We start from the raw sequence: 23,508 nt of genomic DNA, 5'->3' as shown, positions 1-23,508 counted from the left end.
ATTTAAATATCATATATATTGGTCCTGGCATATATCCCTGGGAGCAAAGGGGTGGGGCCAAATGGGGCAAATAGGCTAAAACTTCAAAAATCTTTTTCTAAAATTCTGGAAATGGTAGAATCAAATACTCTTTAAAGATGGAGATGTCTTATTGTTTTATGGAAATTGTGAATTATATGACCCTGGGGTCTCGCGTTTCCCCCAGGGGAAGGGGTCAAGTTTAGAAATGAAAAACACATTTTATGAACATTATCTGCTCAATTTCCATAGGAAATGAGTCAAATTTGATTAGAATTATTAGCATGAGATATAGTATTTTAACATTCATATCAGTGCTTGCTGACCCCTTGGGGGGTCCAGAGGGGCGGGGCCCAAACAGGGTCAAAATGACTTAAAATTTCAAAAAATCTTCTGAGTTCACAGGTTAGATGGAAGCAAATACTCTTCATAGATTAAATAGTTAAATTCATAAAATCACTGACCGACTTCAAGGCCCAGCATATAGTGTTTTATATGTCTTTGTTTTATTCTAAACAAACTCAGGTGACAGTTAAGGCCATGGGCCTCTTGTTGACTCTCTTACATGTATGTTTTAAGAATGCACCATGATTACCAGATAGCAGGTAATGAGTCGGACCCATTTGGCGAAATCAGCGACCTGCAGTTAGTACATATAACCAACACCTGCCTTCAAACTAGTGATCCATTCAATCATTTTTGAACCCCTACTCATTAATGATAGATAAGAAATGAAACTAAATAGAACTAAGGCTAATATACATTTATGTATATAAGTGTAAAGGTTTTATGTCATATGTTGATTTATTTTTTCTGACTAACAGGCCCTCGGACTATTGAAAACTCGGACTAACCGTTCTTTGACTATTAGCCCTTTGAAATGGTGTCGCCTCTTCTCTGAAACTAGGTATATGATTACACTCGTATTACAATGGTAGCACCCTTATATGACTGACATTCAAAATTGTACAAATGGTGGGACTCACCCCAAGGGGCCTAAGTAAAGGGCCAAAAATTTGAATTTCGCTATTTCCATATAAACAACTTCTCTGAAACTAAGCCTTGAAGAGTACTGGTATTGCATATACAGCATCCTTTAATGGGAGGGGGGCTCAAAATTGTACAAATGGTGCGACTGACCACCTGAGTGATGGGAAATTATAAACAACTTCTCCTAAACTATGTATACATGTAGGGTCTGATGTTGAAATTGCACAAATGGCGGCCCTGGGGGCCTGAGGGACGGGGCAAAAAGGATCAGTTAGACTATTTTCATATAAAATTTTTTTCTCTGAAACTAATTATGGGATAGGACTAAAATTGCTATTATATCATACTTATAGGCAGGGAATAAAAATTGTACACATGATATGGCTGACCCCAGGGGAATAACACTCATATTGCAATAGTAGCATCCTTATTGGGTGCGATTTCAAAATTTTACAGATGGTGGAGCTGACACCTCGGAGGACTGAGAGACAGGCCAGAAGTGTCAATTTGGCTATCTTTTTTATATAAACGCGATTTCTTCTCTGAAACTTAGTATTGGATAGCACTCAAATTACATTTGTAGCACCCTTATCGGGTGGTGATTCAAAATTGTAAAAATGGTTGGACGGACCTACATATATAATTGTTGTACCAGGCACCTGGAGGGCGGGCCAAAAGGGGTAAATTTGGTTATTTCCATATTAATGACTATTATCTGAAACTAAGCATGTGATAGCACTTATGTTGCATTAGTAACATTCTTATGGGTGGTTATTCAAAATTGTACAAATGGCGGGGCAGACCCCCAAGGCTCTAAGGGGCGGGGCCAAAAGTGTCAATCTGGCGATTTCCATGCATATAAATAACTTCTTCTCTGAACTTAATATAAATCAAATCAATAACAAATTAAATAACACCCGTAGTCATGTGGTATTGATACCATAACTATATGGTAAGGATTCAATATCAAGCAAATCGTGTGGTCAATTTTGCTATTTCGAATTGTAATTATAATTACTAAAAAAACCTAGATGAGCGATACAGGCCCTCTTTACCTCTTGGTATTATTTAAAACATTTTTTATGGTTTTAACTCTTGTTTGAACGATGTAGTGATATTTCGCAGAACAAAGTTGATATGTGGATATGCATTGGGCCTAACATGGGACATTAATGTTGTGTAAATTTTGACAAAAGATCTCCTTATATCATTCGATATATATTTCTGTCACCAAAATGCCATGACGTTATGTTTTAGAGTGTCTATAACAGGAAGCATTTATTTGACTGAATTCGGCTTTGCAAAAACATAAACTATGAGTCTTGTTTCACCTTGCCATGCAAATCACGTTTGAAAATGATATCTTGCAAATATGGCATATAGGAAGCCATTTGAATCATCACAAATACTCCTGTTGTTAGCTCGCCTATTCGAAGAATAGGGGGAGCTAATGTTGTCATCCCGGCGTCGGCGTCGGCGTCAGCGTTGGTGTCCCATTTCACGTTAAAGTTTTTGAGCAAGTTTCTGTTTCGTCAATTGTTTAAGCTTAAGTCATCATAAATGTTTATGATTTTGTTTTCCTAATGTGTATGGATGCTGAACGTGATAATACAACCAATTTTGGGCCCTTTAGGGGGTTTTTGAGTCTGTTAATTTGTCATATTTCCATGTTAAAATTTTTGAGCAAGTTTCTATTTTGTCAATTGTTTAAGCATAAGTCATCATAAATGTTTATGATTTTATTTTCCTAATGTGTTTGGATGCTGAACGTGATAATACAACCAATTTGGGGCCCTTTAGGTTTTTTTTGGAGTCTGTTAATTTGTTATATTTCCATGTTTAAATAGTAAATACTTGAACATCGACTTCTTCTGAATAGGCGAGCTTTGCTGTTCTCCAACAGCTCTTGTTTACCTTTAGGAACACTAAACATGAAACGAAGGTTTGAGAAAAAAGTTAAATCGCTGTATTTGAGGCAAAATATGCAGATTTGTTGAAATACACTTAAAATTATAAATGTAACACTTTTTTTCTTACAAAAAACATTCTCACTATGTTCAGATGACATTTTAACATTAAATAGGTTCATGGTATCAAACGGAGCGCCTCCATAGTATGTGTCATATTTGAATGATTTAATTTCCAACCGCCATATACATGACATTGTCTAAAAGAACTCCATGGCTTGAGATTGTAAAGTCGAATCCTTTGTATACCTGCTATAGACTCAAGTTAACATAATGACGTGGTTATTCGGTAGACTTGTTTTCCGGAAGTGTACATTTTTCTCCTATATTTTGCCAATTTTACAAGCTACACAACGATTTACGCATTAACAATAATATCTCATGTTAGCCCGATGCATACACACTTTTTATCAACCAAATGTTATATCCAAATGCATCAAAGAAGTGATTTATAGGCAATCACAAAATCACTGGTTTAAACGGGGCTTATACCTTTAAAATAGTTTATTTATAAAACAGGTCATGTAAAATGGCCAATAAGTCAATAGCTTTTGGATAACTTTTGTTCAAACTTTGACAATTGTTGTGAAATATGAAGTCTATAATTTGACGCATCACATGCTACATTAACGATTTGGTTGCCATTGTTGCACATTTAGGGTTAGCTGGGTTGTTCTGTCTGTGGTTACTATGGTGAGGTGAGATTCTCTACTTACGTGTTATCTAACCGGAGATATGTATTCAGTCTTAGTGCACAAAGTATACATTCAACACGAAAAACAGCTGCCCGTGTCGCCGACATTTGTCTGTAGATGTCGGTACACTTAGTGCAGTAAGGCCACGCTGCCTGGAATCTATCCAGCCAAAGTTCACTTTCAGAAAAAAAAAATCCCAGTTAGTCTGTACTTCTAATGTATGCGAAATGTCTTCAAATATGGCTTCTTGGTTGACGTGATGAGCAATATCGATTCTGACAACCTAAGGCGACTGTTACATTGGCGAAAAATCATTTTTATTCGCTTAATTTATATATGACCAATCTCTCTGCCACCTATATCAATGCTCGTATTGAAGCTAAAGTGTAGCATAATGTCGCTGTTAATATAAGAGTGTTATTATTTGTTCGATATCATTCTTATGTTACATTTCATACACATTATATTGATAAATTTGCACTTGAAGTTGACATTTCGATTTCCCTTTTATTTGAGTATTAGACACATTGCTTCTGCGTGATACTGACCTATCATTAAAATCGTGTACGGATTTAACCTAAATTGATATAAAGTAATTGGTATCGATGAAATTGTTATTAATCCGCGTTAAGCATGGACTCGTTACCTTCTTTTCTACGCTCGTGTACTTAGATGACCCCATAATATATAAATCTGCTGGTAAGCACCGAATTTCACTGAACTCTTTGCACGGAATTCAGATTCCTCACTCCCTCACACCTATTTAGACGTATCTAATTATGTCTTACAATCCTCAGTTAACGCCATCGAACATGTGTTTCACAAAGTTTCCCAACGATATTCTCAAGTGACAAATGCAGACTTATATTTCTAGCGAAAAGTGATATAATTGTATTTTGTGTTCGCTCCTCAAACCGTTTACAAAAATGTTGTTGAAGATGACACCTTCAGGAATAACGTAGACATTGTCTCAAATAATTAAATCACGTCACTGCCAGCTTTTAGTGCTTTGGATGTTTTGTGTCTATCACGACTGGGACATTTACGTATGTTTAGTTAGTAAACTTTATATCCCTATTCAATGATTTCCTGTAAGAACTCGGCCATTTAATTACACCAATCAGGGCTCTGACTCTCCCTTGACTTGTGCTACACTCCCACGCATTCCGAACTATATTGTAGCTCTGTGCGAAGAGGTGACTTCCATTTTGTTAGCATGTTATATGACAGTTTTACGAACATTCCTTAACTTTAAATGCTCTAAGAATTCCATGCGCTAAAGAAAAAAACCCATCTTAAATCAAGGAGCCTTCCTTAAAATCTGTAATGCTTTCCTATGGAGAATTAAATTAAAGTTAATGAATATTCGTAAAATTAGACCCAGTTGTAGTTGCGAAATGATAATACCAGCCAATATATACACAATGAAAAAAAATAATATCAGGCAATACATATCATACTTCATTTCATATCAGTTCACTAACGATCTTGTAAGTAATATAAAATTTCCGTTTTTAAGTTTTTTATCTGAGATTTTGTGAATCAGGTGAATCAGAAAAGTAATTTTCATTTGGTGGATACAGATAAGGCCTTATATCGGTGGTAGAAATTTAACAATCGTTTTGGGGGTATGTGTATTACGCTAACTTCTAGCTTTTCATGAAAATTCCCCCATGACTTCACGAATTATCTTCTTAATAATATATAATTAGCGTACAATTTTCAAAAGGCAAGTTTTATTGATGTTAATGGAAAAATCTTAAATTAAATATCTTAGTAGACCATATGAATTTTTGTGACGGAATAAGTGAACTAGCTCGATGTTGAATAAGAAACAAAAAGAAAACTTTTTTTTGGCATAGTGTGAAAATCAAACTACGTTTATGAAGTAAAATCGAGAAAATTTGATTTAAGCGTTTCTTTTTGTGACCTGGCTATCAAGTTATATATGATTCGATAATTTCGTATTATACAATTTTGGTTTAGTATGAAAATAAGTCTATTGTGAACTAATGGGCAATCTTTAACAAACATATAACATTCATTGTATTTAGGTTCGGGACACATCATAATTGGTATCTTGAAATAAATAATATAGTAAATATTGTTGCAAAAATATCTTTTACAACATACATATACATGTAAACTAAGCTTTAGAGTATCACCTGTTTACGACGGCGTGAATATTGCCTGCTATAACCAATCAGTTATTAAAACCCATTTTAAGATAATCATTTAAAGATTTACAATGCTGCAAAATGCCTTCGATACTCAGGCAGTACATTTCGCATGTTCGCTTTTAGTTATTGTTTTCAAGAATTCTTCAATCTATTTTCATTTTCCTTCAACCGAAACACCGAGTGATCTAACAACACAAAACAAACCTTGTCTCGAAGTGACAACGGAATAAATTAAACTCAATGACTTTACAATATAACAACTGTCACCACAAAGATTTAGATTGAATTTGCAATGTTAGTTAACATTACGGCTTTACTTGTAAAACTATAGCTAATGTTGTCATGCGCAGAGTTCAGGAGAGTCACAGCACAACACGTATAACCTCTTACATATGTTAAAGAGTAAAATTGCATTTCAGTGTATATTAAACAATATACCAACTGGATTTATAATGTATGAACATACGAGAAATTGGTAAGAATGTAGAGTAGTATGTGAAAGTATTGCATTATGTTACTTTTTGTATGGTGGATGGAGTTCAGAAAGGTCCCAGAAAAAACGTTTGGTAAGTTATATCATAGCAACTAAATCCATAGGACTCGAAAATCAGAATTTCACTAATTCGAAATACAAAATGTAGGTTATGAAAGTATTGAATAGTATATATCAACAAAATATTTGTGACACGTTTCGCCCAAACATAGAAATAGAGTATCCTAGTGTTGATAAAACAACGGCAGCTGAATCCAGATAGGACGTGAAAAAGCCGCAATCACACGAATTTGTCATACAAATGTGGTTTATGAAATGAGTGCATAGTGTATATGGTGGCTATGGGACAACGTACATGTATAACAAATAAAGGGAAAAAAACACCGACACAATTTAGTTTATCTTTGTGTTGTGTACAAATTAACCAATTTGTTAAATATTAATTTCAATGTTTCAGATATTGAATGTTGTACATGTTGAATAATAATCTGTTATATGTTGAATACTTCAAATAATGGCTGATGTACCTGTTGAATAATAATGTTGTATGTTGAATATTTAAGATAATGGCTGATGTACGTGTTGAATAATAATCTGTTACATATTGAATACTTCAGGTAATGGTTGTTGAACCGGTTGAAAAAGTATCTGTTATGTATTGAATATCTCAGGTAATGGCTGAGGTACATCTGAAATAAGAATTTGTCGTATATTGAATATTTAAGATAATGACTATTACACAGTCTGTGTCAGATAATGGGACTCGTGCAATAATGCATCAGATACTTCCTTCAACCCCATCCATGTCATGTTTATCATTGTTTTGCTAAACCATCTATCTCCTTTAAAGCGTTATATTTGTAGTTGACCGTTCCAGCTAGGGGATCACGAGCATCTCACGAGACAGAGTGGCATATTTATGGCCTAGTTTTTATTTGTATAGCCTATATGATCGTTTGTTTACCTGTGGTTTGTCTGTAGGATACAGGTCTGTATATAAACACCTACATATGTATGGTAGTCTGACATATACTGGTTTTAGGCATGCCATTGATACCTGTCAGTAATATACGTAGTATATACAGACCTGGTGTAGCTTTCCGAATATTCTTCGGCCATTGACTATTGTACTGTAATAAATGATTGGCTGATTGGCTAACGTCCTATTAGCAGATACGACCATATAAGGATGACCTCCCCATTAAGTGATATGTTGCGTGTGGATGTCTGTATATATTGGGAGGCTGCGGTATATACATTATCGTACGTGTTGTGTTTCTTTGTTATAGTAGAAACTTGTGTAACAGATGTTTATTTGATTATGTATTTGAGCATATTGTTCCATGTAATATAGTAAAGGTGTACTTCGTAGACAATGATATTCCATGTAAGTGCTATCGTATCTTCTATTTATAACATACGACTCGTTGTATCAGGAAATCAGGCACATCTATTTAAAAAAATATATAAACATATAAACTTTATTTATTTCACACCGATTACGAAACAAGTTTTACAACTTATGCAAATCACTCTCGATGGCCCGGATGTAAGTGCGCGAGGAATCTTAGTGTTGGAGGAAACCGGAGTGCCCGGAGAAAATCCACGTGATTGGGCAGGTGACCCCTAACTTTTTCACGTCCGTGCCAGGGATCGAACTCCGGCCGGCTAGGTGAAAGGCGGGTGACTTAATCACTACACAACCCGATCACCCTAACACATCTATTTGTTGTCATATCAAAACGAAAGAAATCGTCAAACGTCTGCCAACCATGTAGGAGTATGCTACTGATAGCACTGGACCTAGTTAGCGATAAAAAACATGGCAGATTTGTGATGATTAACAGATAAACCAAAGAAGGTAACCATGTCAATAAAATTCCATTAGTCCTTGGCATTTAACCGAGTACCAGTCACTGGATTGTCATTGTAAAATTGGTATAGACAAATGAGCGATAACGTTCGATAGTAAATAGGCATTGCTACAGAGTTTTATTCACTTCTAAATGCCATATCGTTGACATAAAGAGTATTGCTAATTGAAGACAAGAAATACGCCGTTACTTTTTGTGTAATAAAATGAGGTTTCTTAATTCATTCGCATTTATTAACGGTTTTTATGGTTTGGAATGCTATCAACTACGAAATGTTTTTCGCAATGGAGAATGTGTTATACAACAAACGGATGTTCGTCAAATATTAACATTTTTTTTTCAATTAGCACCTATGATCATTTTGGCGTTTAACAGCATCACGGTATATCAGAAGGCTATCGACTGAAATGCTATTAAGCAATACTTACGTGTAGATACATGGCTGCCCACAAACATCCGGGTTTCCAGCAATCATTGTCACGTTTACCAAAGTGGCTCTGGTGCCCATGATGTCGAATACCGTGCGATTTTGAAGCATGTCTTTCGTTAGTACTTCAACGTGATCCATCGCTTGGGCATTTGTCATGTCTGGTGGTGTTTGTAACGTAAAGCTCAAAATATCCTACGATAAAACACGAAACATAGTGAAAGTGAACAAAAAGTGATATAAGGTATCAAAATCAAAATTTGTCTCGTTACAGTCAATGTATAAAATATAATACATGTACGACAAATTAATTGACTGGATTTTGTTTATGGTTTCAACATATATATAATGGATGACAATTTTTAATTATATTATATTCTTGTGACACAAATTGATAGTTTGATTAAAAAAAACGGAATTTAATAGAAAATACTTTTTGATTATTGCATACGAATGCACAAGTTATGTATGTAATATTGCCTTATAAAGAAGCCTCTATATCACTCCAAAATCAGAAAATTGTATTCCCATTATTGAGAATGTAATTAAATGATATTGACTTTGGTTTTTCTGTTAAGGAAGGTAATTGATTTTGTGCTGTTGGGAAAATTGGTTTAAAAATAGCTTTAATACTTAAAAACTTACAACATGGTTTTTAGAGGAAGATATTGTATCTAAATTAATGAAACAATGGTTAAAAATATAATCCACTGACTCTCTATTGACTAATTAAAGATGATGTTTAGATATGGTAGGCCTAGATAGAAACAACTACGTCAGGTAAGAAATGTTGGAGAAAGAGTTGGACTAGACATGGAAAGCCGAGATAACTTAGCAAAGCGTCATCTTTTGGTTTACAAACGTCTAGACAATTATCAAGTTAAACAAAATATTGAATATATTTTCTACTTGTACCAACGATAAAAGTTATCATACTTTATCAAAGGTCTTAAAGAAACAAGCTGAAACTTATCATTAAGTGATTTATCACTATATATTTCTATATTTACTTCGTAAAGCCAGATGTTGTCGAGAGTAAGGAAAATACTCGTCTCTAGGTGCGATGAGAGGACACGACGCACCATCCTCTCTACAAAAGCTCTCAATGTTAATCTCGAGGCTAATTCTGAGGTAAAATTGATAGCATCAAGATGAAAGGTGATGCCTAGTCTGGAAAAAAGCAAATGCAAAGGCGTAAGAAAATACCAAAGGTCTTATATTTCGAATTTGATAAAAAAAGTAATTTTAAAAACGAATTGATCTTCATTGAATGACCTAACGATCGTGTTGTGCATGTACAGGCCATCAAAGACAATCAGATTATTATAGAACAAAACCTGCAAAGGTAATTATAAAAAACGACCCCATCTGAAATAACAAAAACCTTCGAGACTTTTGTCGAATTGATTCCTACGTTACAAATGAATGATTGGTGATAGACATACTTACTTAGTAGGGAAGGCCTCGGGGTATAGGGTTAGATTGGTATTACACGTACTACACGAGACAATTAAAGGAGTGGTATTGAGGGCACGTAGAACATTTCCTTCGATCTGCTTACCGTCCATAGTGCCAACTGTTATTGCTATCATACCCTGCTTATACACAAAGAAACATACATTTTAAATTTTAAATTTACATAATTAAATAAAACATTGTCTAACCTTTTTTAATTCGAAAAACACATGAAATGCAAGAAAATGTCACTGGGAAAATATCTGAACAGTTGTTCATTTCATATCATCCCGTAAAACTTGTTAAAATTGTTTAGCAGAGATTGAAGTTCGTCAAAGTAAAAGAAAAAGAGTGCGAAATATTCGACCTGCGATTATGTTAGCTTTGAAGCATTATGAATAAAACCCAGTGCGTTATTAAAAGATAAAGTGATAAGCATTTTTTTTTACTTTTGTTTTATGACTTTTATTCACCTGTTAATATTACATCGTTGACACGGAGCTGTTGGTTTTGGTGTAATACTAAATAAGGGTTTTTTTCATTGAATTCTATCTAAATTGAAATTAAATTATTTGTAAAAATACACCTTAGAGGTGTGAAACGTCTGTATTTAGGCAAATGCTTTGATTGAAATATTGATATAAAACATAATTATATCGAAGATATCATTTGTAATAAATCAATTCACACGTAACTACAACTGGCAAGAACAAGCAGTTTAAATTAAAGTATGGTGCACCGCACACAATATAAATATGTACACTGTACCTCACGGTCTATGATTGGCGCAAAGGAAACAATGTTTCTGAATGCCGATGATAATGTGTCGAAAGCAATGGCCACAGCTGACTTAATGTCTGGGATCAGACTGACATCGATTGAGGAGATATTAATACAAGGAGAAGTGTATCTTATATCCACCCTAGAACAAAACAAAATCATGTAATGCTATAAAATAGAGGTAACCCTTTAGCTTATTACGTTAACATTATGCATATTATAAATAAAATTGCTGAAATGTTTTACATGAAATTAATAATCAATGGTTAATAAATATTTTAAGGTTAACTTGAACAGATATAATGATGGTGGGCTATTCAAATCGCCTTTCGTCCGTGGTCCGTGGTCCTTTAACAATTCTTGTAACCGCTATTTCTCAGAAAGTGCAGAAGGGATTTATCTCAAATTTCACATGCAGGTTCCCCTAGGGCCCTAGTTGTGCATATAAGATTTCGGAACTGATCGATGAACAAGATGGCCTAAAGGCATCTTGAATTTTGATAGTTGATGTTTGTTAACGCTATTTCCAAGAAAGTACGGAAGGTATTTGTCTCAAATTTCACATGCAGGTTCCCCTAGGGTCCTAGTTTTGCATATTGTATTTTGGGACTGATGGTCGACAGTCGCCTTCTTGGATTTTGATAGTTGAAGATTGTTACCGCTATTTCTGAGAAAGTACTGAAGGGATCTATCTCAAATTTTATATACAGTTTGTCCTAGGGCTCCTGTTGTGCATAATGCATTTTGGGGCCGATCGGTGGGCAAAATGGCCGACAGGCCGCCATCTTGGATTTTAATAATTGAAGTTTGTCACAGCTATTTTTCAGAACGTACTGAAGCGATCTGTCTCAAGTTGTATATGTAGTATGTAGTCAAAGTTTGAAAAGCATAGAAAAGATCCTTCTTTACATTGTCAGACGTAGATCATCCTTTAGTAGACGCCAAGATCTCTCTGGGATCTCTTGTTATATAATGGAGATGTAACACAAAGATCTGAGTGTACAATGTAGTCTAAATAAATCGCAAAGCCGTTTATGAAGAAAGTACACTCCGATTTTTGTGTTATATCTCCATAACATGAAAATATATTCAAATTAATGCTTAGATTTCATAAAAGGTAATCTCTTCAATATTTAAAACTCATTCTAGGATTCTATTGTCTATGAAATCATCCCACCGTTATCTGATCAAGTCAGAGCTAAGTTACTAACGGCGACGCCATGTTTTCCTTTATGGGCTAATAAAGCATTTTTAAGTCAATGAACATGCTTGTTACAATCAAAATTGAATTACTGACAAATATATGACCAGATTACGATTAATGGATCTGTTTGAATTGGTACTCAACGTATGGCCATGCATTTTGCAATATATGTCTACAGGAGAGAATGCAAATTAAAGATTGGAGTCTAAGTTACATTGTAAGTTACTTTTTTATTTATGTGACTAGGGACTGTACTGTACCTGTACTATTGTTATAGGAGTGTTACCTGTCTATGACACAATGCTTTGTACACAGTGGACTGAACTTGTACAAACCAGTTGTACACCATGTACATCCAGGTACAGACGAACAGGAACTGACATCCGACCTTTAATAAAACGATGCCTTGTATATAACCATATTATACAAATTAATCATTAAATGTGTTAGATAACAACATACCTCTTATAATGATAATTGATATTGATTGAAGAAGTAATACATTTATAAAGGAAGTACCTGTTTGTCATTAATGTTTTTTAATATCATTTAAATTCTTTGATTGTATCTACATCAACAGACGTTACTGAAGTAAGACCTTCTTGTAGCATGCAGTAATGGTACATTTGTACTTTTGAGACTGCAAATACAGTCTATTTATAAAACGCTCAGAATATCTATTTCATCAAAGGAGTAGATATGATAGGACCAGTATTTGGCCTTAATTTTTCAGGCCGAGAAATATTAACTCTGATCCACATCAATTTCACATCAATAAATACTCTCATACTTGCCATTCATCAAAACATAACTTTTTATAACCATGTACATGATGTGCTCCACCTATGACGTCATCAAACTGATGTTTTTCCTCTTCTCGCCAAATTTTGCTAGAAATTCATCATCTTTAGGTTAGAAAAGGCTTGAAATGGATTTGGCCGCCACCTTTATGCGCAAATACACGATACACAACGTGTGAAAATCTCTTTCTGCTCCACGAAGGCGGCCACATTCATTTTTAGAGAAAAACACTCAAAAAGTATGATGTGTCAAGGATTTTTGTGAAAAATGGCGGGAAACTGCATGTTGATGACGTCATAGTGAACATAATAAACACATGCGGGATATTTTCGGGATGTAATGTGTTAGCAAATGTATTCAACTGTTATATGGCAAAATATGTTGTTCTTTACTGGAGAATTAATTTTGGGGCCATCTTCGAGTCTTAACGTACCTTCTCCTTTGTTGTTTGATATGATTCGTTATAGTAAAATGATCTAAAGACATTCCGAGCTGCAACACAGTTGTGTTTGGTTCATTCTGGATGTAATAAGCTGGTGTTAAATGAGACACAGAGAAGGGTGCTTAGGTACGTACAGGTCATTGCAGGAAGGTTCACATACACTAAGATTCAGATCTTCTGGGCGAACAATGATCTTTTTAGTCAACGTCTTCCAATGTGTACCGCGCCCTGAAAGTAAGTTTTGGAATTATTTATATCAATATAATCTTGATGGGAAAGCTATGTAACAAAATGATCTACATTATTTTGAACAGTCATAATAGTTAGAATCACACTATTATCTATGTCCTTATTACTGCACATGAATAGATAATCACTTGTACACCAGAAAGGCAGATAGTCGTGAGCTTTCTAACGCTGATTAAGAAAACGCTAAAAAAATAATAACAAAACAAAGCGAAAAGAAACAAAGCTACAACCTCTACTAATGTGGTATTCTGAGAAGGATCTCAAAACGGAAACACTAAACAAGTAGATATTCCCCTATATTGGTAACCAAATATATAAACCAGATTAGATTCTGCCAACGTATCATATCATATAACGTCACGCCATGGGATCAGGTGTTTTACATTAATCTATAGCACTGTCGGAACGTGATATCCAACGGATTATAATGTCTATACTGTTTATATTTAACAGGCATATTATATTTAAAACTGTAGAAATATTTCAGTTAAAAGTGATTCCTAACAAAATCAAATCTCGATGGAAAATTGAGCTATGAAATACGAAACGTTCACACGATCAATCTTTATTTCAAACATCATAAATAAAACAATGTAGAATCAATAAACCATGGTGCTAAATCGTCAATAAAAGCACTACTTGACCTTTATCAAACTGTAATTGCAAAATCAAAAAGCAAAATATATCTGTCTTGATAATTTATATAGCGGAACATAATAACGTTATGATGACATTTTTTAGACTTTAGTGCATCCACATACATCATTTATGCATCTTTAATATGGCTTGATATCGTTTATCTATCGTCATTTGATTAATGACTAACGATAAAACCAATTTTTGAAGTACGACGTATTCAAGCCAGGTTAAATGTTGTTACAAAATTGAAATAGTAGAAAACTACTTTGAAATTATCTTGTCACATCTGTTTTGATGTATTTCGTAGTCTTAAGACATTGATGAAGATATAAGGTATCGTCAATACTCCAGGGGTTCCGATCACTTACGATCTCTACACCCCTGAACTATCTTATAATAAAATTGGAGGCAGTTCAGTGGAACTCATTTGACCAATGAAGACTACTGAGAGTGGCGCTCAACTTCAAAGTCACACAGTCGACCACACAGTGTACCATTATATGGCTCTTTTGATGTTCATCAAAGGACTGAATTACCTGTTCTGTTGCCTCCAATTTTACTATGAGATAGTCCAGAGGTGTAGGGATCGTAAGTGATTGGAACCCCTGGAGTGTCGAGGATTGGAATAAGGAAGCACATGGTGTAGTATGGATGACACCACGAGCTTCTATATAGATTTTTATTTTTCCCATCACATTTGATATCAGAATGTTTTGATATTTCTTGTTTCGTGCTTTCGAAGCTATCTTAAAATGACATGAATTTGACTGGTGTTGAAGATGCAAAAAGCGTTCTCGTTTGGAGCATGTAGTCATATCATCTAATAATAAGTTGGTGCCATAGAAATTATTATTATGACTTTTATCTATTAAAGAGTCAAAACAATGAAATAAATATACTCAATATTTTTTCCTAATATATATATATATATATATGTTGACGCTGCATTTTATTCAGTTTCATAGTTTACATTTGTAAAGCTATATGATAGGGACTTGTTATGGTGATATACATTTCGTATTGGATCAATCTTATTAAAATTAGACTTGTAATTCCGCTTTTCCATGATACTGTACGTTACGCTCCAATACAATATCTAACAATGCCCTGTTTGGGGTCACCTCAGCATGACCCCTACGGTTAGCAAATAACATGTTGCCTACGAAATCTTCGGCGTGGTTCATTTTCTAGTATAAATGGTTACTAGCTACATATAGTATGTCCCAAGATGTTCCGGTTCTAGGCCAGAGGTCATGCTGAGGTGACCCCAAACAGGGTATCGTTAAATCTTGTATTGGAGCGTAACTTAGAGTATCGTTGTGGAGCTGAGTTACAAGACTAAATCTTAATTAGATTGGTATTGGATAAGATGTTAATGTGTACCTGGGCAGGCCTGATATCCAGTGTTATTGTTGTAGCTACAGCCGTCACCCAGATCACCTCTGCATGTACATGGACACTGAAATAGTATATGGTATTATGTATAGATCATACATGAGTGTTCATTTCATATGAGATTTTATGAAACTAGTTTAAGAAGTTTTCTTTAGGTTTGCGGGCCTTGGTCAGCAAAAATTAAAACGAGATGAGTTTCAGACAATCTCATATGAAATGAAAACAATTTTAAGTTACCTTTATCATATAACTACAAAAACCTACATAATAAAGAATTTCACGTCAAAATATATTCCGAAAATCCAGTGGAAGCCGCCATTTTGTCCCGCCGTCCTCGTAATCCAGACGTCACATCATTTTTCATTACATTATTTTATTGTTTCCTAATGACGACACAATGAATTTCCAGCCAATGAGAATCGCTCCAGGTCATTTTACGCTAGTGACATAAGCAAAAATATCACATGGGCGAAAACACTGGATATCAGGCTAATTATGTGATAAAAGTTCTTATGTTTACATTCTTATCGTTGATATTTGCTCGTTATTTATTGTGTAGCTTAATGATTTATAAAATTAAAACATTTTATTTGCACAGGGATGATGTTTGAGCGATTTTGTTCTGAAGGTGAGATCCGTAAAAATGTGAACGGTATATCTCCTCGAACGTTATCAATTAGTTTCGCGGAAATTTACTTGGATTACGTTAAAATGACGTAATGAAGGGCAGAGTAATACAGATATACTGACCTGACACTCACTTTGTTGTCGTGTAGAAGAACAGGGCAAACACTCCGCTGTACAGGAACAGGTCTGGATAAATAACATCAAATGATCTATCTGAATGAGATGTGTGCACTTTCATATTCGAGGTTATACACTATATTTATGTAACCTCTATGGAACAGAGACCGACATCGACATGTCTGTTTTATCATAATGTAAACTCTTAATGGAAGTGAAATGTGATACAATAAAAACTTCACAAAATCTATACAATATCAAAAATGAATCATCACTTAGATTAAAATCAATATATAAATATATAGTATTGTCAAAAAAGACATTATGGACATCTGAAGTTAGCTTGGTTCTTATTTATTACAAATACCATAAAAAGTCAAAATTTGCCCAGTATGCGTGGCGTTAGCTTGTGACAAGTATGCTGCTGTATATATAATTAATTTTCATAATTTGGATTGTGAAAACTGTCTGCTTCAGCATTCCAAAAACGGAATCATTTTCCACGTGGCTATAGCCACGCCAACAGGTGCGAATTTTGACTCGTGGATACATCTATAAACATAATCACGGAGTGGCCATTTTTACACCCAACGCTGTGTGATAACTGACTGAAAATATCAACTCGCGGAAACATTCTTATTTACAACATACGTACATATTTGTTTGAAATATTGTATAAATAACACATTGAGTGCTCCAGTCCTTAATATTTTACAGTAACACGCCCATGTCTAAAATTGTAAATACCTTAAACTGGGTACATTTCGACGTAGGAAGAGTCACTATAAGGTGAAGGTTAGTTTCGTTGATGGGCATCATCCAATAGGTGTGGCAGTCGACGGTTATGTCGGATGCGTATGCGTTTCTGTTTAATTTGTATGAGAGCAAAAGTTCTCCTTTCTCTAAGTCATTACACCAGTCAGCCTTGTAAAAGAAATCAGGTTTAACATAATAATTATTTAAATTCTTCAATGTAATTAACGGAATTCAGGGGAGACGTCAGCCTTGTACACTTTAATATGACACGTGGACTTTATCATAAAAATTTGACATTACGATTTTTCGTGTTAAGATTTTTTTTTATAAAACAAAACTAGTGGCCTGGAACGGTCGGTGTCAAATAAGTAAGGAAAACGGATAATTCCTTGCAATTGTTATACGAAAATGAAAACATGCCGTGGTTCGTGTTTTGTCTTCGGTATTTTGGCATGGTCTAGTAGGGTATATTATGCAGTATAAATTGCTTTAACATCGGTGTTCTGCAGAAAATTAAAAAAAAATGGTAAAATTGGTCTGCAATATTTTGAGGAGAAGAGGTACCAATTCTGTAAACATCGCGACCTTAAATTTGTAAGGATGGGAGTGACGGTGTTCAATAGAAAGAATTCAACAAATGTTTACGATTCTGTCATGCAATATGTAAATAATTTTTTTCTGTTTGATCATTAGCTTCCTTGGATGAAGATAAAGTAAAATTGACAAATAGTGGCTTTATGTAGCTAAATATAAAGCCAAATTTTAAAACCATTTTATAACTGAAATAAATAAAAGATGTTGGTTAATTTTTAATATGTAGCATTAGTATGTAAATAAATGATCCACTTTCAAAAAACGGAAGCCCAAAAAATATTAACAAATATTCTATCATTTGTTTTCATAATCTTTTGGAAAAAATTGTCATGTGAAGAAGAGTATGGCATAGTAGAGAGAAAAACATGTTACAGTAAAATAGAATAAATACATGTAATATATTTTTGTATGCTGCCAGCATACATGAGTGAAGGGAGGTCATTTTGTATACACTGTATGTCTAAGTGCCACATTCTTTTCCTACTGTCGAAAGAACATTCTAAAAATTCAAAGTAAGAGAAACATGATAAAACCTATTACATCCATCTCGGGGTGCAGAGATGTTGACCTAATAGGGAAATGGTAGTTTCTTCCTTTAGAGAAATCGCTTTAGTATGAATGGAAAGAGTCTAACTGTATATAGACTACAACATCTTTGGGCTGAGGGCAACGGTACATGGAACCAGGCCCACAGATGCAGGATGGCAAATTCATTTGATAGTTTCTTCCTTTAGAGAAATCGCTTTAGTATGAATGGAAAGAGTCTAACTGTATATAGACTACAACATCTTTGGGCTGAGGGCAACGGTACACAACATCTTTGGGCTGAGGGCAACGGTACATGGAACCAGGCCCACAGATGCAGGATGGCAAATTCATTTGATATTTCGTCAATGGTCGCAATAATATTTGATGTTCGCAATAATAAAGAAGTAGTTCTGATTTCAACTAAGTAAATAATCTGTATATTTGCTTTGAGGTTGTCCTAGAAGAGATTGGTGGCTTAAATTTCAACATTTCCTGTCAGTTAGCACTATAGTATTGACAATAACATATCTTTGCAACTCGTAAAAATAAAAATAATATCTTATGACTATATCATATAGTACATCTACGTTTATTAGTACACACATGATAATTACTAGGAATGCGATTGATAACAGCCATGTCATTTTGCGACAGTTCTCTGTCCTTCTTGACTACGGGAACTATACCTGACTACGGGACTATACCCCCGGAATGAGCACGCGTCAAATATATGACGTCATAATGAATGTATGTGAGTACTAAATCTATAATGGCCCTTCCCTCGGGAACAGTTCTCCTATAGGAGAACAGTTCCCTCTGGAAAGGGCCATAATGGGATAGGAATGCACATTTTATTTTATACTTTTTAGTTTTTGAAGTAATAGTACACACTTAAATGAATGGAGGGACGGATATATACATGCTAAGAAACCAGTTTAAAGTGTGTATATCAAGAAGAAAAGGATTCACGTACAACCTAAACTCATGTATATCATAGCTTAAGTTATCCCACCGGAGGCACAACGGAGGCATACATTCCTGTATGGGGAAAATAACGAAATTTGTTAATATAATACCAACCTAACCGATCAATACTGAACTCCAGGAACTCTGGCTTTATAACAGCTACTTTTATTGATGTATGATGACCCTAGAGGATTGTTTACATATATATAATCACAGCTGTTTCAACCTGTAAATATGTGGTTAAACATCCTCTTCACACCCGAGGCTATATACGACTTCTTCCTCTGTATTTTTTATGATTATGAAAGCGTGTACATGTTGGTCATCGGAGCCAAGTGAGGACAAGGTCTCCGAGGGAGATACCAATATTCGACGACTTAAAGTTAGTATCACGGAATCTGCTTCCCCGCGTAATAGGTACTTACTAATAAATATGTTGGTTCAAAGTGTATCGCCTATCTATTTTATACAAAGAACCATTTTTATCAGGTAATGCAATGTAACCATGCAATCATGCCTTTTCATCCTTTCACAGAAAGGCTCTCACATACATTTCACATCAGTTTATAAGATAAATGCTTCAACCCCAGTGTCATATATAACCCATAGAGAATCCCCACCTTACGACCGCGTCAAAAAGAACAGGTCGCCGCCCGTCAACAAAACCACATGGATACCTTGTTTGTTTGTTTGATATAAGAATGGCCTCCCAGTATGTGGTATGAGTTGTGAGGTGCGTCTTTGTATGTTCCTGTTAAGTCTTCTTGTATAGTGGAACTCTTGCCCTTTTTTATAGTGCTATATCAATGAAGCTTGCCGCCGAAGACATCAAGCAACACACCCCGCCCACTAACTTTATTGTGGCAACGGACACGTGTGTTTTCGAGCACGAGGCGTAGCTACATACATGTACTACCTAGCGATTAGTCAATTGTGACTACCCCGCTATCAAAACAAGCGTTTTCCTCATACCTGTAATACTGGCTGGGTCATATGCAATACACCCATGTCGCCGTGACGTCAATGCGTCAACAAAATTACTATTTCTCGTCAAAACAAAACCTTTTTTTTTAGATTTTACTATGAAAAATGCAAATGGGATTTGCGTTGAAAAAATCACACACTTTTCATACATAGAGAATTGACTTGTAATTTTTTATCGAATTTTTTTCAAAATAGTTACATAGAGTTGATTTAAATGCTGTGATCACACTAAAATCACAATGCAACCCTGAGGCCTTTTATCGCATTTCCTAATTAGTCCCCTTCCGGTGAAACCGGAGAGAACTATAGTGTTTGTTTCCGTCTTTCTGTCTTTCCATATATGGTTTCCAGATGATAACTTGAGAACTAATGGGTGGATTTTGATTAAATTTCACACAATGGTAGCATATAGGAAAATGCAGTTTGGGATTCAATTTTTGGACAAATGGCTAGCTACAAAAGGTCACTGTTACTCAAAATAGATTATTTTTCAAAATATTAATTTCCAGACTTTAGAAAACATTAACAAATTTTGTTCAAACTTCATACAATGGTAGTAAAAGTAAAATACTGCTTGGGATTGAATTAAGGTCAAAAGATCAACTGCAAAGGTCACGGTTACTAAAAACAAGAGCTGTTGGAGAACAGCAAAGCTCGCCTATTCAGAAGAAGTTGATGTTCCAGTATTTACTATTTAAAGATGGAAATATGACAAATTAACACTCAAAAACCCCCTAAAGGGCCCCAAATTGGTTGTATTATCACGTTCAGCATCCATACACATAAGGAAAATAAAATCGTAAACATTTATGATGACTTATGCTTTAGCAATTAACAAAATGGAAACTTGCTCAAAAACTTTAACATGGAAATATGACAAATTTACAGGCTCAAAAACCCCCAAAAGGGCCCCAAATTGGTTGTAGTATCACGTTAAGCATCCATACGCATTAGGAAAATAAAATCATAAACATTTATGATGACTTAAGCTTAAACAATTGACAAAATAGAAACTTGCTCTAAAACTTTAACATGGAAATATGACAAATTAACAGACTCAAAAAAAAACCTAAAGGGCCCCAAATTGGTTGTATTATCACGTTCAACATCCATAAACATTAGGAAAATAAAATCATACACAGTTATGATGACTTAAGCTTTAACAATTGACGAAACATAAACTTGCTCAAAACTTTAACGTGAAATAGGACGCCAACGCTTACGCCGGGGTGATAACATTAGCTCCCCCTATTCTTCGAGTAGGCGAGCTAATTGATTTAAAAAAAATATCGTTATCAGACGATAATTTCAGAAAACATTAACTGATTTTGATCAAATTTCAATGGTTAATAGATATAGAAGATAATTAGTTTGGGATTGAATTCGGGGTCAAAAGGTAAACTACAGAGGTTAATGTTACTAAAAATAATTTGTTTCCAAATTTTCGTTTCCGGACGATAATTTGAGAACACATCAATAGAATCGCTTCAAATTTCATACAGTGATAGCATAACTAACCATTGATAACTTCCCATAGATTAGAAAATGTAATTGACGGGAGTGGACGAATGTCGCTTGAAACAACATTGTAGGTATGTAAAAGCAAACATCTTTCTGAAAAGGCAATATTGCCCCCTGGTTGCAATTTTCGTTTGACAGATAAGAATTTTTATTGTCGATATTACGATGTCGTCAGAGAAAAATATTTCCTTCTCTGAAGTGACACCAGACGTATTAAGTGTTTCTTCATAAGTCATTTGAAAATGATGTTTTAATGGCTAGCATCATCAGTGTTACACACATTTGCCATGCTTACTCTCCTGATAATAATAACAGTTAACTTCTGTTTTGTATGATTAACGTCATGTAACGATGTGCCAGGTTTAATGGTGGAGGAAAGCCGGAGTACCAAGAGAAAACCACCGACCGGCAGCCAGTACCCGACAGGTGCCCCGCACGGAATTCGAACTCGCGACCCAGAGGTGGCGGACTTGAGGTAATATGCTGAAACATCTTAATTCGTCAACCATCGCGGCCTTTCTTTTCTTCGGTATCAGATAGAACTACAATATCCTTGAAAGGTTCTTAAATTGATAAACATATATAAAAACAATTATTTGGTCTTTATTTGTTTAACGTCGTATTAAAAGCCAGGGTCATTTAAGGACGTGCCAGGTTTGTTGGTGGGGAAAGCCGGAGTACCCGGAGAAAAACCACCGATCACCGGTCAGTCACATGCAATTCGAATCTGCAGCCCAGTTTGGTGGAGGGCTTATGTCGGGAAATCTTAACCACTCGGTCACCGCGGCCCGGAAAAAACCATTGATAATCGTTTGGGTTTGGTATTGGCACACGGTAACACAAAAATATATAATATATTGTGTATAATTAGCCCACTTCCTGTTTCGTCCATTAATGTCTTTGTCGGAAGATAACAAAACCAAAAAATACATCAATACTAACTTTTTGAAATCTGAAAGTTATATGTGCCATAAAATTGGCAAATGTTTTGATAGGCTATGTTTTCTTAATAAATGTATGGCAGTTTTTGGTTAATTAAGCTGTGTAAATCATACAAAGACAGAGGAACACATATAGTTGACTCGTGAGTATGAAATTTGCAGCACATATAACTTTAATAAGAAATAGTGGTGGTCAAGTGGTGTAATGGTTACGCTGCCCGCCTTTCACCTAGCCGGCCGCGATTCGATCCCCGGCACAGACTTGAAAGGGTTAGGGGTCACTTGCCCGATCACGTGGGTTTTCTCCAGGCACTCCGGTTTCCTCCCACTCTAAGACCCCTCGTGCGCTATCATCCGGGCCATCGGGAGTGATTTACATAAGTTGTATAACTTGTTTCGCAATCGATGTAAAATATTTTTTTTATTCGAAATAATCATAATATGAAAACTTTCTTATTTATAAGTTCATTTGACTTAACATCCTAACTTTAATGGTAATATATAGCCTCCCCTGTGTGCAATATGCTTTATTTGTGTGCGTATGCATTTGGAGGCTAGTGAGCCTTTATATTTTTGGATTTTATGACAAGAAAAAAGGAATAAGAATGCTGTAAAAGAGTTATACAACCCACAAAAAACGCAAAAGAATGGAATTTGTTTTATAGCAAATTGATTAAGCCGGGTATGTTCATACCGGGCCATGTTCATAATACAATAGAAATTTTCCTACTTAAACACATTCTCTTGTAGCAGCCAGAGTTCTCTGGTTTATTCAAATCATCCGATGATATATTCTGTCTAACTAGAGGAAGGCTAAACAAACTCTAAAATAAATGCCAATATAACATTGACTGGATTCAGGATC

General features: G+C 35.0%; 1 protein-coding gene across 1 annotated transcript in view; it reads right to left on the bottom strand.

Moving 5' to 3' along the window:
• Positions 1 to 23,508, bottom strand: part of LOC138336513 (uncharacterized) — a 70,063-nt gene that overhangs the window by 27,030 nt on the left and 19,525 nt on the right. The window contains exons 16-24 of the mRNA XM_069286020.1: positions 17,101 to 17,277; positions 16,360 to 16,422; positions 15,598 to 15,673; positions 13,461 to 13,554; positions 12,370 to 12,471; positions 10,868 to 11,021; positions 10,094 to 10,239; positions 9,655 to 9,814; positions 8,646 to 8,839 (exon numbers count right to left, since the gene is read on the bottom strand). Coding sequence (XP_069142121.1) covers positions 8,646 to 8,839; positions 9,655 to 9,814; positions 10,094 to 10,239; positions 10,868 to 11,021; positions 12,370 to 12,471; positions 13,461 to 13,554; positions 15,598 to 15,673; positions 16,360 to 16,422; positions 17,101 to 17,277 — 1,166 coding nt within the window. The remainder of the gene's footprint in view (positions 1 to 8,645; positions 8,840 to 9,654; positions 9,815 to 10,093; positions 10,240 to 10,867; positions 11,022 to 12,369; positions 12,472 to 13,460; positions 13,555 to 15,597; positions 15,674 to 16,359; positions 16,423 to 17,100; positions 17,278 to 23,508) is intronic.

The sequence above is a fragment of the Argopecten irradians genome, chromosome 12 (assembly GCF_041381155.1).
Source record: "Argopecten irradians isolate NY chromosome 12, Ai_NY, whole genome shotgun sequence".
Classification (NCBI taxonomy): domain Eukaryota; kingdom Metazoa; phylum Mollusca; class Bivalvia; order Pectinida; family Pectinidae; genus Argopecten; species Argopecten irradians.
The sequence above is the reverse complement of the archived record's forward strand: the minus strand, read 5'-3'. Positions and strand labels throughout refer to the sequence as shown.